At 36.6% G+C, this 19,248-nt stretch overlaps 1 protein-coding gene across 7 annotated transcripts in view; it reads right to left on the bottom strand.

Moving 5' to 3' along the window:
* Nucleotides 1–19,248, bottom strand: part of GPHN (gephyrin) — a 295,329-nt gene that overhangs the window by 67,575 nt on the left and 208,506 nt on the right. For 4 of the 7 annotated variants that reach the window (XM_082058023.1, XM_082058025.1, XM_082058026.1 and 1 more), the window contains one exon: nt 13,253–13,309. The exons of the other annotated variants lie outside the window; for them this stretch is intronic. In XM_082058023.1, coding sequence (XP_081914149.1) covers nt 13,253–13,309 — 57 coding nt within the window. The remainder of the gene's footprint in view (nt 1–13,252; nt 13,310–19,248) is intronic. 7 annotated transcript variants of the gene reach the window in all.

The raw sequence follows: 19,248 nt of genomic DNA, 5'->3' as shown, positions 1-19,248 counted from the left end.
TGGTATTTCACATCTATTTATATTTCTTAGAATTATGTCATACTTTCCTTGCTGTTATTCTGACGATCTTCCAAACAGACCTTTAACAATATGCAATTCAAGTTTCAGACACTGTATATGGATATTCACTTAGGTTTTTTCCTTTATATTAAAATATTTCTGTAATTGTAAAAACAATAGTGACATTAAAGCATTCTAGGGTGCCTAAGAATTGATAGAAGACCTGTTCAGTTATGACAATTGCAAAGTCAATTATCATGGTTAAATTGATTCCTCTCATTTTTTTTAATCTGGCAAACTGCTTCTGAAAAGTTTTACATTATAGTATTGGAATAACCTAACTCGAAAATTGCATGAATTTGCCCACTAGTTAGAAATCTAGAGAGAACTATTTTATAAAGAATAGCAAAGTATAAGAGGCTGCTATTCTTAAGGCAGCATGAGAAAGGTGGAATACCTTCTTGGAGTCAGAAAAGCCTTCTGAGAGTCCTGGGTGCAGAATTTGCAGGTAGGCAGCAAATTCAAAATGCTGGGTTTACTGTGCACACATTGAGGATGCTCTTGAATTCGACTGCCAAAAGTAGTTCCCCTCTGCCCTTAACATATAAGTTGTTCTACCCACCCTCAAACCAGTTGTCCTGTGTAGTGCAGATTTACAGCAGACATCAACAGTGAACTTAACAGCCTGTACCTGAAATTGAATTCAAGGTTCCATGCTTCTGGGAAACACCTGAAAGTCAGCATAGGAGTTCTTAGTCTTTCAGCACTGCCTTCTATTCAAACTAGCCTAAGTAGGAGAAACAGTCTCTTACCCAGCTTTAGTACTGAAGAACAACCTTCAGTTATTTACAACATTGAGTAATGTATACTATATAAACCAGTTTAACCTAGAGCACTTAGAAGTCTTCCTGCAGCCTCTGAATAGACTTCTGAGGTCAACTACCTGTTGCAGGAAATGGATTTCCTCTTGTTCTCTGAATACTGCTGATACTTCATTCCCTGTACTGCTCCCTCTGCTCTTGTATTATTGAGTAAGGCAAAGCAAGCCTCTGTTGTTTTATTAATAATGCTAAGTATACAATCAAACTCCATCAATCAGTATGTGGTCAACGCATAACCCAAAACTATTTTTATGGAAATAATGTACTTCATGGGACAGAAAAATGACACAAAACTTTGCAGAGCTTTCACAACACAAGGCATCATGTTCCAACCACTTAACATGGCCAGATAAAGCATGAAAAGCTACAGGCTGGAGTGTCTCCCTTTTTGAAAAGCATTTTTTTAGGAAGCAGGGGATAGCACTGCAGTAGACATAAAGCTTCTACTGTACTTTCAACAAGCAGATCAATGTTTCCTTCATTACGCTTTTAGCCAAACACACAGCACATGCAGAAGCTGGAGGAGTGGCAGAGAAAGAGAGAGAGAGATTGATGCTGGTAATAAAGTCTGAGATAAGAATGAGGATTAAAAATAGGGCCATTGTGTAATACTACCTAAGTGTAATTTTATACATTAAGAGACTGTGGACCTTGGTTGGTCAATCTATTAGTTTTACATTTTGCATGGTATTTTTAAGATACAAGCTGTAGTCAGAGTACTTCTAAAAACGTAAATGAAGCCAATCTGAAACAATATTTTTTTAACCGAACTACTGCCATTAAGAAAAAATTACTATGTTTTGTGACAACTGGATAATAGGTAAATTATAGATATATTACATACATACTATACTGCACAACTGTCAGCATCATTCCTAATTGATATTTCTACTCTTCGAAAAATCATTTAAGTAGTCCTGCTAATGTTTACAAAATTACAGGCACAAAGCTAACTGGTTTCCATGGAAGGGGAAAAACTTTATTGCATATTGTGAAATTCAAAGAGAATATGAATTTATATTTTATCATTATACAATTTTAGAGCATTAAAACTTCTCTTACCAAAAGGAAATCACTTTTTGAAGAAACTCACTTTAATTTAACTGAATGGAACCAAAGAGAGCACCACGTTCTAGACAAGTGGAATTGTTAAGGTGTTGACTGGTGCTAAGTAGGTATATAGTACTACTACCCTACAATTCCTGGAGTTCAACATGCTATGAAAAGCTTTCTGTAACTAAAGGTAAGTAGAAGTTTTTAAAAACTTCCTCCCATTCCTCTCAAATAGGCATCAGCTGACCACATCCACAGTTTCACCACAGCAACTGGTGACAATAAAAAGCAACAGGTGAAAAGCAGCTTTTCCTAATTATTGGACTCTGAGATGCAAAACAGCCTCTACAAGGATGTTTTCTATGAAAAAAATCAGGCAGCAAATTATACCTCAAGTTCTTCACAGTTCTTTTTCAGCTGGAAGATTTTTTATTTCTTCAAAGACCTTCTACGTAACAACAGAAAAAAAAATCCGCTAGTACAGTCACTTTCCTTTTTGGTAATCTTAGTTCTAGGAGTGCCAATTAATCCAATTACAGAGCTTTTCTCAACAATTAAAATTGTAAGGAAATTTCTTCTGATGAATCTACAACGTGTATTTCTGAAAAACAGATTCCAAAAATTGTTTAAAAAGATCTTTTCTTTTGTCTTTCTTGTACCTTTTTTCAGAAGGCACATTCAGCTGAATTCCCACAGCACTGATTCCATTTCTGTTGTCTATGCGTTTCTGGTGTCCTCTGAAGGTCCAAAGCTATTTGGTGGTGACTTGGACATATAAAATTAAGAAGTTCTGAGCTTGGTTCTTAAGAATCAACTTAGACAAATATTTTCTTGGAATAAGAACCACAGAAATAAGTGTAGACACAAGAAGCAGCCTTGTTCACTGGTTCACCAGGCAGACAGGTTATTGGCATTTTAGATATGAAGACCTTCCTTCTGGACAGAGTATAAAGGATGAATTGCGTGCATAGACTCTCAGTGCCACCTTGATACTTCAGCTACCAGACTCTTTACTACAAATTGCAAAGCTATCCTTTACGGACACTGTTTAACTGAATTTTCATACACTTAATACTCCAGTTTTCTCCTTCAGCTGTGGTAGAATCTAACTATTCCAGGACACTAATTGGTACCGCAGCCTATTTGCTTCTGAGAAGGCAGAATAGTTTTGGGAGTTTGATCAAGCAGGAGACCCATACGTGTTGACCAGTCACCAGTCACAACACCTTGGTTTGTGTTTCTTTCGAAGTCAGCAATCCCTCCAGAACATGAAAGGGACAAACGGCTGAAGTTGCAGGCAAAGCAAGAAGATTCCAATTTCCCTGAAAATGGTTTGTTTACTTCATAATCCGTAAGAGTATGTTCACCATTTTTGCTGATGTGAACAATCACAATTGGATTCTTTCGAAATGAAGTGTCATCAGGCTGAACTCTCTGATGATCCAGTGCTTTTTTTTAATTTCATACAGGTCATTCAGAAGAATAGCTGGTGGAGTGAAGGTGGTGTTCATCTTCCATCTGTCATGCACTAAACTTAATTTCTTCCTCTTGCATTAGCTTAGAAAAAAGTATCTTTGTATATGTGTGAGTATAGTATTACTTATTTGTTCCATATTGGTGTTTTGATGATAATAATGAAAAAAACAGTGAGGCTTTTATAAGTAACAAGGCACAACAAACTGCACAATACATATCCGGTGCTTTTAAGAACACATGCTTGATTATCTTTAAAACAACTTGTTTCCTGGTGGAGCCAGATAGCAATTATTTATCTATGACAGAAAAACTGGTAAGCATTTTTGTTCTTAAAAACTTTTTAATGAGATCTTTTGCCTGTTCATACACTGAAACTAAAAAAACCCCTTTCTGTTACTAAGGATAAGGAAGTGCTAGGAATGACTGCTTAAGAAGCTGACACTTTTGAGAGCAAATCAGACACACATCAGCAAGGCATTGCTTACACACAGATCCTCCTGCTTAGGGGCAAAGTGACTGAGTAGGTGAACTCCTTATGTTTGCATTTTGTATGACAGACATTGACAGAACATTCACATCAGGTCTAGAACTTGGTCCACGACGTGAGATAGAGCGAGCTGTCACCTTTTTGTGAGATCTTGTCACCTTTAAGGGATTCTTTTAAAATACAGAATAAATAACTACACATGGTCAAGACTGATTCAGTAGTGCAGAAAACCTCAAGTCTATCTTCTTGATACTCTTCCATTAATCTTTACACAGTGGGTCATGGCATTAATTTGACAGTATTTTATAAATTCAGTTTTTATCCCAGGATGTTGTGAATTCTAGGTTATCTTATTTATTTTTTTCCTGTCCTAATTACAATTGAACATATCATTCCTTTCAATTCTTGCTAAGATGGTCCTATACCTTATTATAGAAGGCTATCATGAAGCTGATACGAAAGTATTTACAAAAAGATACGCATTTTGGCAGGTACTGATCCAAACCAGTGCTTTGGGAATTAATAATGAATGAACTTCAGATATCATAAACCCACCTATATCTAGACAGGTAATTAGTAATCATAACATGATGGCCGTCTTTATAGAGTATTTCCATGCTCACTGTCTGAAAATGGGTCAGATTAACCAGTGAAGTATTTTGCAGCCTGGACATCTCTAAGTTTATTATTTGCACTTTAATGTAAGAGATAATTAAGGATGCTTTTATTATATAATTTGTGGTCATATGTTATGTAGCAGTTGCCTAGCTAGACTACACATTACGGTGATCCCAGACTAGTAGTGATTTTAAAACCACGCTGAACATGGTTGCAGATTGATCATGCAAAATCTGCCCCCCCCAGCTGATTTTTCCCCACTTGTGCACAGTGCAATGCAAAAAATAAAAATGGAAATAAAACCAAAAACGTGTGATGGGCGAGCAGGTCGACTGTGTGAGAGAACACGTGCAAAGTATACCTCAGAAACACTATAGGTGGATGAGCACGAAGGGAGCCGAGCCTGGTTGTGCAGTGGGGAAAAGAAAACATTGTTAAAAAAGAAATGGTGGCACAGTAAGGGTCTCAGAAGGTTTTCTGTATAGGTGGTTCCAGCACTGAGATAGCAGCAGGGGGTTCATTAAGTTTCCTCAACCAGCTATTTCAGAAACTCAAATTTTATGCCTTTTAAGGTGGAAGCTTCTTGAAAGAAAAAAGTATTGTCTTTAATAATAAAAATTAATGATGAATCTGAAGACAACTATCAATCCTTTCTCCTCTAAATAACTAATGGCACTGTCCTTAGGACAATAAGGTATTCTAGGATGAAGCTTTACCAATCTCACTTAAAACTGTTAGTTTTATTCTAAGTCTGCAAAGGGTACAATGTGAAAACCCATTAGAGGCCCTGTCATTCCCTGTATATCTTCATCTTTTCAGATGCTCAGAACCAGCATTTTGACAATGGAGGTTTTTCTTCAATCTCAATGCCCCCAAATCCAGAATGACTTGTGAAGTTAAATAACTAACAGCCAGGTATAGGTCAGTAGCAATCTGCAGATTGTATCCCTAAGCAACGTAAAGTGATGTGATTCTCGAGGGACACCGTCTCCTGACAAAAGCTTTCAGCGCAAAAACTGGTAACACTGCAGTTCTACTGACTGCTTAATAAACACCCTGTTTATACAAGATACTCATTTTTCTATACTATTTAACACTCAGATGTAACTCAGTGTAACAAATCTGAAAATGCTTTATTTGGTTGAAAGCATTTCGTGTTTCGATTACAAAGAGCTCTGGGGTTTTGTTGTCTGTTTGGTTGAATTTTTCCCATTTTTTTTCTTCCCTTAATTGCATTAGATTAATAGTGATCTGATGACAACTGACTATGAAGAAAGAGTAAAAGCAGCCTAATAAATAAAATTTAAAAGACATGGTTCTAATAATGTTTTTTGTTTGTTTGTTTGTTTTGGTTTTTTTTAGTGGTGGAAAAAGGAGTTATCAGAAGTCTCGGCTAAACCTCCTTAGACTTCCACAAAATTAGTGTCTGTGCAGCAGTTTGGATACACTCGTGGTAAAGACTAACCCAGCAAGAATTTCCACATAAATTATTAGTGACTATTTGCTGACTTAGGCATTATGATGGACTAGGCAGAGAACATGGTACTCCTAAAAAATTCTCGTTAATATTCTTTGTCTCAAACATGTATTTCATAATTCTTGATTGAAATATAAAATATCACTTCCAGGAAAATTCTACAGTCACATTTTTCTGTGTTAATTTATGTCTCCGTTACATACTTCTATACTAGAGGTATGTAATTTTAGGACTGCAGAAACGGAGTCGTTACATTTGGTCTTTTGAAGGCAACCGTGAGGCTGATGGGGCCCTTGGTGAAAATGAGTTTGACCCCCATGTTCCTATACAATTTTTCTTTCTTCACTGGAAAGTTTTTAATAGTCTGAAAATGCTTTTGTTCCTTTCTGGCATTGTGAATTTCATTTGCTCTTCTAGATAACATTTCTAAGGAAATCTGAATCACTTCACAACATCTTAACGATAGACACGCACACTCAGCAATTTCTTTTCTTGATGTTTTCTTAGAGTGAGATGATTTGCAAAAGGATTGAGTCACAAACAGAAAATTCCTTCAGAAAAATAGAAAAACTAGAAAATGCAGTTTTAAGAAATCAAGTATTATTCTTAAAATGTCTTTTTTTGTAAAAAAAAAAAAAGGTCTTTTTTTTGTAAATAAAAAAAAAAAAGAAAAAGGAGAAAGAAAAAAGAAGCCCTTCTGACAGAGCAAAACCTGTTTTTAGAAACATTACTTTGAAAGCTTTCTAAGAAAGATCAGATGTGCTTTTGCTTAGAACAGGGGTTCTGTTATTCACCTAAGACTTCTGGATGAGCCTCTCATCAAGACTCTCATAAATAACATTCAACCATTGTTCCCATGGTTTGTCTTGCAACAGCATGGAAAAAGAAAACCATTAGCTTCAGTTTTGCAGGGGAGGATCCAAGTGATGCAGTAACAGCAAGAAACATCACAGTAGCAGTCTTTTAAGTAACAGCAACTAGATAAACACAAACAACAACGATAAGGAGGTTTGGAATTGTACACCGCAAAGTTTGGAAGAACTTGGCTCATCTTTTCTGCTCCTCGCAGTATCTTATAAGGGGTATGTTAGGCACTTGAGTACTTCTTTCATCTTCTGTTAGACAACTGCTTTAAGTAGAATGCTACTACTTTCCTTGTCAAATTATCCTGTGATCTAACTATCCATATTTTTATTAATATCTAGGCTAAACTTGCCATTCCTATTAGTTTTTAATCACTTTAAACCAGTTTGCATTTTCTTTTTCATAGTTCCAGTATTATAGAGGCAAATGATAATTCTCTTCACTAAGATTTCTCCCTATGCTCAAATGTTCACCCAATTTTCCTTAAACTTAATCTCACTTGCTTCGAATTATTTTTTTTTCTTGTTCATACATGTATAGATTCTCAGTTTACCTATGTCAATTTCTCATAATGCAATCACAGGTATGCTCAAGTGTTCCAGTCTCAAGACGATCTAGTGTTCCTGAAGAAAGGATTATGCTCATACAACATAGTGATTGCCGTTTGCTTTATTTTCAATAGGATCACACAAGGAGGCTGCTTAATCTCTACTGCACACTTATAATTTCTTGATCATTTCTATGTCATTGCTTTATTGCTAACTAGTCTCCATTTGTGAGCATCTGCCTGATTTCAGCTTTTTCTAAGTTTATTGCTTCTGTTTTATTAAAATTAAATGTCTATACTTTTCCAAGCTCCTCTGATGATTCTGCAATCTGTCACCTACTCTGCTTACAATTTGTTGTCATATGTGAACTCCAGTGATTGTTTCTTCCAGTTTGAGAAAGGGGGCAGCTCTCCTTGTTTTGTATGTTACCTGACAACCCCTACATGTTATGTTAGGTGAAATTAACATGTTAACATCTGAGCTGTTGGGCTCTTCTCCCCCAGGAACATTCAATGTAAAGGGCCGCATTGTCAATCACAGAAATTCCCCACTGTGAGAACGGTTTTAAAAGAGCTGTGCCTATTTACACCAACTGAGAATCTGGTTGAAAGCCTGCAAGAGTAATTTGTTGTTAGTCTGAGGGTCTTACTGGTTTGACTCAGATCTTTAATAATGGAATATTAAGACAAGGAATAGAAGCCCCGTAAATGTAATCCTTCATCATGATCAAAGAAGGCAGGTACTTAAAGTAAGACAGAACACTGCATCTGAGATACAGATCCATACGAACAATGATAGTCCCAGTTTCATTAAACATAATCTATGGAGATCATTCGGCCTCTGCTATGAATTCAGAGTACATTTTTCTTGAACAAAACCAGAATCTTTGATTTGGAACTATGCTGGTCAAAAGCCACACAAAATTTTTTTGGCGTATTACTTGTGAACTCTATGTAGAACTTCCGTACGCAGATTTTTTTTTTTTTCTGATGGGCTTTCCATAATATTTTTCTGCAGAATTTGAATTTACATTTAAAATTCTGAGCCTGCACAATGATAAAAAAAAAAAAAATCTTCAAAACACAGAGTGAAGCAGTATTGTTCTGTTTTATTTCAGCTGAATTTCACACTTTCAGGAAGGTATCAGTTTTAGCAGGTATTATGAGTTCTAAAATGTAAACTAGTCAGCTCTCTCACTGTGGATCATCTCAGTAGCTAATGCACATTTTTGCTACACTAATTTGAACAGCAGAGGAATGCTACCATGTCCAAGAGATAGGAGACTGACAAATTTTTCTAAGCAACTTTTAAGTTCAGCTTCAAACACAGTTCTCTGGGATGGATCAAATTATTAAGCCATGAAAAGAACTGGAATAGTTACAAGGAAGATGAACGAAAGTCTCAAGAAGAAATGGAAGAACAAATCTAAGTTCAGGATTACTGTTTTTTTTGTAAATGGTTATGCATTATTGCTGATATTAAAAGTAGTGTTTTAAAATGAAAACTGCTCAAATAACTCAAACTGCTAATTAACTCAAACTTTCTTGCATGTTTTCAGTGCAATTTTATTTTAAATATCTGGGAGGCTGTCTAAACTTCTGGTGGAATCTAGGATATTCTACAGAATTCCAATGTTTCCTACATATTTCCAATGACCTTTGAATTTAATCTAGAAAGTGTGTCTTTGCAATTCATTCTGAAACAAAGGTTCCACCTTAATAGCATACACAATTGTGCAGCAGCATTTCATTTTAACTTCTGAGGCTGGCCATTGGATACTATATGCTCCCCCTCCCACACCACTCAATACATTTGCCACACTGTAGGATATTAACAACTTACATCTAAACTGCTTTCCAAAGGTAATATGGAAGTGATGAAAATTATTTTAAAGATGAATTACTGACAGATCCCTCATTATCTTCTTTCCAGTTGTCCAGTATTTAAGAAGGACTATTCTTTGATCAGTCATTTGTATACTGTCTTTTAAAATGTTGCCTTATCTAAAACATCCATTATTACAGCATGAATCAGAGTGGCGCGGAGGAACAGGACAATTTCATGACAACTAATGTGTCCTGGCCAATGTGGTCACAGTTTTTTTCATTTGAAACCTTTCCCCACGTGACATTCTGTGGAGTAGTGTGTGAGACCTGTTTTGTAGTACAGATTTTCATGGCATTTTTTTTTTCTAGCTTTACATTTATTCACTAATACTAAATCATTAACTTAAGAGTAAAGAGTGTAAAATCAAGGAACTTTCTTTCTCTTGATTACAAATAATAAATTTGAGTTGCCACCAAATTTAAAACATCACACAGTTTATTCCCCCCAAACTTGATTCTTAAAGATTTACCAGTGAAAAGATACAGTCCTCCAATAAAATTTATTTTATAGAAAGCTGCAATATATTAGCAGCTCAATTTCCCTGTATTTTGACCTGCAAAAGATTATAAACTCAAGGACTTCAATTTCACAATGAGTAGATATCAACTTTATGTCAGATACATAGTTGGATATGCAAAAGCATCCAAAATCGGTAAAAATTATCAAATCATTATCGTTACCAAAATTATCTTGCACTATGTAACCATAGTGGATTATGCATTAGAATGATAGTGCTGAGAATGACAACAGTCATAGTGTATGTCAAACGCAAACAGGACATGAATCTAAAGAAACTATTCCGAGAATCTTCACTGGCTGGATGTGCACAGGGATAAATGGTTACTACCTTTAACATCTACTAGGCTTAAAACTGCCCCTTTTTCCTAATTTTCATTATACATTAAATTATGTGACTTAAACTCACTTCTACAGAACTACTGAAAAGCTTATCTTAATTTATGAGGTGAATTACTAAACAGGAGGTACTATTGCCTGTATTGTTATATTGGATTTGATGTGCTTTATTAAATATTGCTGTGAAAAACTGGCAACTTTATACTGGTGTCATGAATGATATACTAGATCCTAACTCTTTTTTCACTTTATTTTTTCATTAAAGAATAAACTTAATGTATAAGAAATATGCTGCAGAATTTTTTGTATTAGTCTGTTTGAAAAAACAAGCAACGAAATTTGCATAGCTGGCATTCAACCAAATATTAATCTATTTGGTGAGATAAAATAGGGACCCAAAAAGATTAAAGACAAAGGCAGAGGTACATGTGAACCTGTATGCTTTTGGGTTATCTTATATGAGTAATAGTTTTCAGTTCACATAAGGCTATCAGTCACTGACAGATGACATTTTTACTCTCTAAATTAAGGATATCTATTTTATTAGTTGCTAAATTTAATATTCTGAAAACTTTTTGATATGCAACTTCAATTTTGGAAAGAGATTTTTTTTTAGTTGCTGTAAAGCCAAGAAGTTTGATTAGCACGCATTAAAATGTAGTAGGATATTCTTTTAAACAAACCCTGTCAATTAGGTCAGGTTTCTCACGGGCATTAAAATGAAACCCCAGCTAGAAAAGAAAGAAAATGCAAAGGGAGAAAGAGAAACAAAAAGATGGGAATGAGAGGACAAACCAATCAGATCTGGTGTTACCAGCCAGCAGAAGTTTTAAAAGAAAGAGATCACCGAGTGAAATTGTACATTTACTCAGAGAGAGCATCTTTGGCATTGCTATCTAGGTGATCGCTGAGCTCCTCCAGCTTTCAATGGAGCTACATGTAAACATCAGAAAATAAACTGAAAAAGCAATCTGTTCTCTCTTCATGTTGTTTTGGTTTATTTTTTTTTCTTCTTTTGTTCTTTGTTTTTGTAGCTGGGTGGGTTTTTGTTTTGTTTTGTTTTTGTTTTTTAATAAATCAGAGCATAACACATTTCTCACTGCCTCTAGCAAAACATTTGAAGAAATCAAAGTGTATTGAACACCACAGACATTCAAGCTCAGTAAACTTGAAATCTGGAAACAAGATATTTTTGGTTGATTAACACAGCTCTTTGTTCAGTACAGGAAAAAAAACCTGAAAAATCAACAGACAGATAATTCTAAAGTTACTGAATCTCTGCTGCATTGTTCCTTTAGTTATTTATTTGCCTGCTTATCAGTAAGGCTGTGTTGTAGAACTGATTTCCATCAAAAGTAACTTTTTAGATGTCCCGCCTGGACACGTTCCTGTGCGACCTCACCTAGGCGTTCCTGCTCCAGCAGGGGGATTGGACTAGATGATCTTTTGAGGTCCCTTCCAATCCCAAACATACTGTGATACTGTGATCTTCACGTTTGACAACCTCAATTAGGATTTCTCATTTTCTTTAAGGATATTTATACAAGATTTTGTGTATATATTTTTGTGTCATGAAATTAAATCCTGGGCAATGAGATACAGAAATAATAAGCCCAAATCAGGTGTCAGTGTGTGTTCATAAAAACAACAGGTGAATCCCACAACCTAAATAAGCAACATCTTCTGTTTATGGATATGCATTACACCCCTAGAATTGTACGTGGTGACCTGTTAAAATGCAGAGGTCACGGTAACTACATACACAGTTTTCAAAAGAACACAGAAATTGTGGTCGTCTTGTGTTTTCCTCTATGCAAATTCAATAGTTCTGAATGTCTCCCACTGAAAAAGTCCCTCATTCAGGTACTGCGTGCTCTTCTCATCTATACTGCAATTAAAACCTCTTCCCAAAACACAAGATGAAAAGACAAAGCCTCACAGACAGTGAGGAATGTTACACATGCCTTTAGGTATAACTTGTATAAACAAATAGCAACTGGCTTCTTTTTCTACTCTGAGATCAATTTAAAGGGTGGCATTACTGGGAAGAGGTGCATAACTAATCCTTCCCCTCCCCTTCTTTATGCTCAGTGAAATAACATTTCACAAAGAGCAGCTGTCGAGCTGTGTTAGGGAACAGAGAGGATGGCTTGTCCTGGAACAAAGGCAATACAATCACATACAAAACCGAAACGAAAGATCAAAAACCAAGAAGGCAGGTAAGGCAAGGACAGTGCAGAAGAAAAACGAAATAATTAACACTTGAGAAAAGTGCTAAAAGGAAATCAAGCAGAAAAAAAAGTGAAAAATTGGGTGGCTGATATAGAGGCAACTGTTGAGATGGAACCTTAACAGAATGGCCTGGGCTGCACATGATCAGCATCTTGGTATACTTTATGTCCTGTGTTTTAAACCATTTATTAGGATGTAATACTATGCCTGGTGTGTACTGATTTAGATATCTGCTTGTTCTTTTAAGTGCTCTGAATATTTGAGTACGTTTGTACATACGTAAAAAAGGCAGAAGGGACTAATTACTAGCAAAACAGTGGCTTCATTCTTATTAGCCTCACATGAATCTCTCATTTCTTCTTTATTTACTCTGGTTTTTTTCTAATTTAAAGGCTAGATATACACAAAATATTCAGCTCTCTTGTAATGGTCTTTTGTAGAATTAAATGCAAAAAAAAGTGTGAGCATTATAAAAGTTGAAATAGTTTTCAAGATGGGAAGCAGTAGTCTGAAGATGAGTAAGTCACTTCTCCATGTAACAGGTAGTTGGGAAACAACCAACACCACAGATCAGAGAAGTGGTTTAATCATGATCACCAAATTACAGGCACTTCAAGGAAGTTGTTATTATCTCTTAATTGTGGTGACATTCAGTGCTAACTAACTGGCAGCCTGCCTTCACTAGGTTGCTCTATGTGTAGCACAGAAACAAACAAAATGTGACCCAACAGCAATAAGAATACTGAAATAAAAATGATTGGGATGGTGAGAAATGGAAAAGCCCCTTCCCTCCCTCCCCTCACCTCCCCCTTCAAAAGGAAAAGTGTAGGCTATAGAAGAAAACTTGCAAAATAAATGTTAGAAACATATTTACTTTGAGGGATCCAACTCTACTAGCAACTCCTTTGCTTTCATCCGGCCGTCTAATTTGCTACAATGGGGGAAGATGGGTAAAAAAGACAGAAGAATAAAGAAAAAGTGAACTTAAAAAAATTTCCACACAATCAGTTAGCAGTACATGCAAGACATCAAATTGACTCTCTGAGACACCTCTAGAGGACAAAGACACAGACTCTAATTTCTGGAATAAATGATGCTTTACCATGGCATTTTAAACTTGCTTTGTTGATAATTTTTATTCCAATATATTACCAATCTGGCACATATGTTGCATGCTGAACTCACTAACATTTCTGAAAGAATACATGTTACTTATCTGATTTGGATACAAAGAATAATGAAGTCCTAAAACCCTAACTGAAGAAAAAAACACCCTACACTCTCTACAAATCATATGAGCATAGTGTGCTATAACTGGGAGTTCAGGCCTGGCAAGTATCATGATTGATACCTGACAGAATGCAATACAGATTCCTATTGACCCAGGCCTAGAGATTTTAGCCACTGCTATCAAGATTCCCAGTTCGAAATTATGCTGCCCAACCAGAAAATTTTAATGCCAGACCAACATTAGATTTTTCTTTAAATATACCATGTATATAACCTCTCCCCCAACATCTCCTACCTGATTACTTTTCCTTTATTATACATGTTTTTTCCTAGATGAGGCAGAGGATGGAAGAAACAACTGAGGCAGCTGCTCAAAAGGCTTTGTATTGTTAGAAGCATGTAAAAGCAAACATTCATTTACAGCAAAAGTTCTTTTCAGAATTGCTGAATCCTGTGAATAAACCTCTTTTACTGATAAATTAAACTTAGGTTGTGTCATTTGAAGTAGAGAGGAAGAAGACAATAAAAATGACTTTAGGGATATCCTTCTAGTCTGAGTCAAGACTGAACTGAAAGGATTTATTATCTGATGGTTGTTTCACAGCTTGTGTAAAACAAAGTCCCATGCAACTGAGGTGAACTCTTTCAAACCACATTAACTGCTTTTTCTTTAAGAATTCTCAGCAAGGAAGCCAAAGACTGAGTGAACCATGGAAACGTAACTATGCTTGAAGCTCTCTGGAGCACACTAGCAAAAGCAAAAATGAGATTACCCAGTTTGTTTTTACCCAACCCATGGAAAATGGAGAAATTCGTATTCAAGATACAGTCAATGGTTGATTTGTTTTTTTTTTTTTTACTTGCACTTGATTCTCAAGAAAATAGTGCAACTAAGCAATAGTTAGTTCTGATAGGGTGTCCACTAGCAAAATATAATCCAAACATTTACATAAATTGTTACTTTCCTTCCCTGCTCCTATGGAATTAAAACAGTATCTGTTTTGAACTCCCACATGAAACCCACATTACTGTTTTCACAAGACTCCAAGTGAGTGTCCAAGCAATTCTAGTGTACTGACCAAGAAAAAAACTGACAATTCTTAAATAAAATGCATCGATTAGAATATATGCAGTTGTAACCTAGTTGCTATATTTTTCCTAATTAAAAAAGATAAAAGGAGAAAGAAAAGAAAGAAAAGAAAGAAAAGAAAGAAAAGAAAGAAAAGAAAGAAAAGAAAGAAAAGAAAGAAAAGAAAGAAAGAAAGAAAGAAAGAAAGAAAGAAAGAAAGAAAGAAAGAAAGAAAGAAAGAAAGAAAGAAAGAAAGAAAGAAAGAAAGAAAGAAAGAAAGAAAGAAAGAAAGAAAGAAAGAAAGAAAGAAAGAAAAGCCTCAAGAGGGAAAAAGATCCTTATTTGAAAGGAAAACAATATCCTCGCTGAGATATTACCAGTCCCAGACAATAAGACATAATCGAGTTGAACCCCAATACATGTTACTAATTTGAAAGTTTTTTCAAAAATAATATATTAAATTTTGTTTTGAAAAAGGAAAAAGAAGAAAAAATAAATGTTGATAATCTTATGTACTGACATAGAACTAGGACATTAAGAAAAATGCTACATATCACAGAAACTTTGGGAAAAGTTGTAAGTGACAGCATTATGCATTGCCCTTCAGGGAAAAAGAAATTTTCTTCTATTACTTACCAATCTGGGTATTGTGGCTGCTCAGATTGTGCTGAAAGTTTAGGATTCAGTCAGAAAACAAGAAAAATTCTTGTTTAACATCCATGGCACAGTTAATATGCATGATAACGTGTTTTCTCCAGCAACCTTGCAGAATGCAACTTGGATAAGTCCAAGCGATATGAGTATTGTATAAACTATACTACATCTGTTCTGGGAATTAAATAGGGTATCACCAAGAAAACAAGGGACAGTAGGATTATTTTTTTTTTTTTCTCCCCCCATGGCAAATGCCACAGAATGCCTTATCTCTATCTGGTCAACTCCTGTACGATGTTCTAGAAGTTGACTGAAATTACTATGTCAGAAAATGTCACAGATTATACCCTCGTTTTCCAGAAACTCAGGTAGACACAAAAACCCCATCAAAACTTACGTAGCCACATGAACCTCATCATAGATGAACATTTGTAGCTACAAAAGATTAGAATGAAAAGTTGTGCATATACATGTTCTAAACCAAAAGTATGTGTACTTCTGTCCCCATCGGTCACTTGTGTGATCTAGAAATGAGTCCTTTGATTTTTCTATTACCCATTTGTTAAATGAGAACAATACTTCTAAGCAAAACATATCACTAATAAAATGAGCTTCAATGGTGACACTGAAAACAAATCTTTTTGCCCCAGGTTTCATGATTTCTTTTTTATACCACAACACAAGCTAAATGAATAGAGTAAGAGATGAGGCAGGAGCAAAACTAAGTAGTTATTGGCAAAATGTTACCAGAAATATGTGAGCTTTTTGGAAGAGTTGGAAGAAGGAGAATGAAGATACTCAATGTAATGAAGAAAGTGTTGTGGAGGGAACGTTCCAGGACAGTGGCAGGGTATAATGCACTGACAGTTAAGAAAAATGCATTGTATTTACATATCTTTCTTATTCACAAGGGAATAATAGGAGGAGTTAATAGCTAAAGATTAGCCACAGATGCCCCTATCCTGGTATCTGAAGGACAAAGTGGAGTTACAATGAGAGTAGAATGAGATAGGAACACAGTGGAAGAGAACTTAGGAAGCAGGGAAACTGACTAAAGAGTGAGCAAAGAGGAGTGCTCAAATGTGCTTAATGGATTTGTTAGAAGATGAATGAAAGACTTAGGTTACCAAAGAACAGACAATGTTTTCTAAGCAGAAGTCTTGCATATGTTTCTTCATTATTCCTCTAGCTTCTAACAGAACCCATAAGAAACGTTCCTGTGTATCTTCATCCCTTATTATATTCCAGAAAAAATAACTTAAAGACCTAACCTTAAATATATATAAACCAGCAGTTATCACAGAATCACAGAATCGACGGGGTTGGAAAAGACCTCAGAGATCATCGAGTCCAACCCTTGGTCCAACTCTAGTCCATTTATTAGATCATGGCACTAAGTGCCATGTCCAATCTGAGTTTAAAAACCTCCAGGGACGGCGAGTCCACCACATCCCTGGGCAGGCCATTCCAATGCCTGACCACTCTCTCTGTAAAGAATTTCTTTCTAATATCCAGCCTAAATTTCCCCTGGCAGAGTTTAAGCCCATGTCCCCTTGTCCTATTGCTAACTGCCTGGGAGAAGAGACCAATCCCCACCTGGCTATAACTTCCCTTCAGGTAGTTATAGAGAGTGATGAGGTCACCTCTAAGCCTCCTCTTCTCTAGACTAAACAACCCCAGCTCCCTCAGCCTCTCCCCATAGGTCTTATGCTCAAGTCCCTTCACCAGTCGTGTTGCTCTTCTCTGGACCCGCTCCAGCACTTCAATGTCTTTCCTGAACTGAGGGGCCCAGAACTGAACACAATACTCCAGGTGTGGCCTCACCAATGCAGAGTACAGGGGAAGGATCACTTCCCTTGTCCTGCTGACCACGCTATTTTTGATACAGGACAGGATACCATTGGCCTTCTTGGCCACCTGGGCACACTGATGGCTCATGTTGAGCTTCCTGTCAATTAGTACCCCCAGGTCCCTTTCTGTCTGACTGCTCTCCAGCCACTCTGTGCCCAGCCTGGAGCGCTGCAGGGGGTTGTTGTGACCAAAGTGCAGCACCCGGCACTTGGCCTTATTGAACTTCATCCCATTGGAATCAGCCCATTTTTCCAGTCTATCCAGATCCCTCTGCAGAGCCCTCCTGCCTTCCAGCAGGTCGACACTCCCTCCCGACTTGGTGTCATCAGCAAATTTGCTGATGATGGTCTCAATCCCTTCATCTAAATCGTCAATAAAGATGTTAAACAGGACTGGACCCAACACTGACCCCTGGGGAACACCACTAGTGACTGGCCGCCAGCTGGATGCAGCCCCATTCACCAGCACTCTCTGGGCCCGGCCCTCCAGCCAGTTCTTAACCCAGCGTAGAGTACACTTATCCATCAAGAAAGAACAGCTCTGAAAAAACAGCTAATCTGAGAATCTGGCTTTAGTTGGATTTATTCAAAGGAAGAGTTTTCCACAACAGGAGAAGCAGACTCAAATACTTAACACTATCCATCCTAGACTCCTTCCCTTTTCTGACGATATGCTGTGTTCTTGCTACTCTAACATTTCCCTGCTTACTGCTTCTGATAAAGAAACTGGAATTTTGCAGGACCTAAAGATTCTGGAAATGTGTTTTCACATACACAGTCCCCAAAAAGCCAAACCTCTGACAGACTTTTTTTTTTTTTTTTCCAAAATCCTGGCTAATACATACATGGTTCATAATGACAAAGTCTTTTTAATATGATCAAATTATTTAATTCTGAAACCGAATAAATGCAACACTATCAATGGAAATGCTTTACCGAAATGGTTTTAAAAGGTGTTAAGTTCCTTGATCAATGGTCTGGGCATGCAATGTTGGAATAATGTTAATCAAAAGCAAGAAATTATACTACACAGCATCCAAATCAATTTCAGCTTATTTGCTGTACACATAAGAAAAATGTGAGTGTTCTCCCACTTGACCACTACTGCAAAGATCAATGATGAACAGTGAGTAAACTATTAACATTGCAGCGCTGGGTCTGCAAATAAATGTTTTTGCATTTGTCATATGTGTTATCCCACATATGCCTGACAACATTTTCTGTTTTCATAGACAAAAGTAGTCCCTGTTGGTTCCCAGCCATGGTTTCTCGTCATTGCACCTATATAAATGTTCCCCTGTGCTCCTACCCTGGTTGCCGTACAGGATGCGCAGTTAAATGGTGTGAATATGCTCTGCTGAATCCTGAATCATGAAACTTGCTTGCAACGTACCCATCAAAGTGACTACACATACTATTAATAAATATTTATGAAACTGTTCCTCTTTAAAGTAGGTTTTTGGATGTGAAATAGCGACATTCACAAGTTTGTACATGCAATGAGAGAAGACGACCTCCCTTGTTTTTCCAGTTTTACCCGCCATTACTTCCTTCCAGTTACCATTTCATCTCAAAATGCAGGGCATTACGGTAAGAAAGGAAGAATCAGTTTTGGAAATCTAGAGTGAAACTGTGCGTAAGATGCACCTCTTCCTTCAGCAGAATACCGCAATATACTCCAGATGTCACCCCGGATCCCGCCTCCTGCCCCAGCTCCAGCGAGGGCCATTCAACTGACCAAGACAAAATATGGAAGAAGAACAATGGGACGAATCTCCCTCCAGTGCAATGTAGCTTAAAGAGATGTTCTATCATTCAGTGAAAAGGTGGACGTATAAAAACAACATTAAAATGATCTTAAAGATAAATGCATTGAGAAGACAAAAACCTTAAAAACTTACAGAAGAGAAACTAAATATGAGTCATAATATATTCAAACAGCCCCCACATAAAGGGGCTTTGAAACAATACAATATATTTAAGCACAGGGATATTTAGGATCCATCAGCAATTTGTTATCAAAGCTTGGAGATTCCTCAAGATGATATAATACATTCAAGTAGAGAA

The sequence above is a fragment of the Streptopelia decaocto genome (genome assembly GCF_964273445.1).
Source record: "Streptopelia decaocto genome assembly, chromosome: 7".
NCBI lineage: Eukaryota > Metazoa > Chordata > Aves > Columbiformes > Columbidae > Streptopelia > Streptopelia decaocto.
Note: the sequence above shows the minus strand (reverse complement) of the source record. Positions and strands in the feature narration are given on the sequence as shown.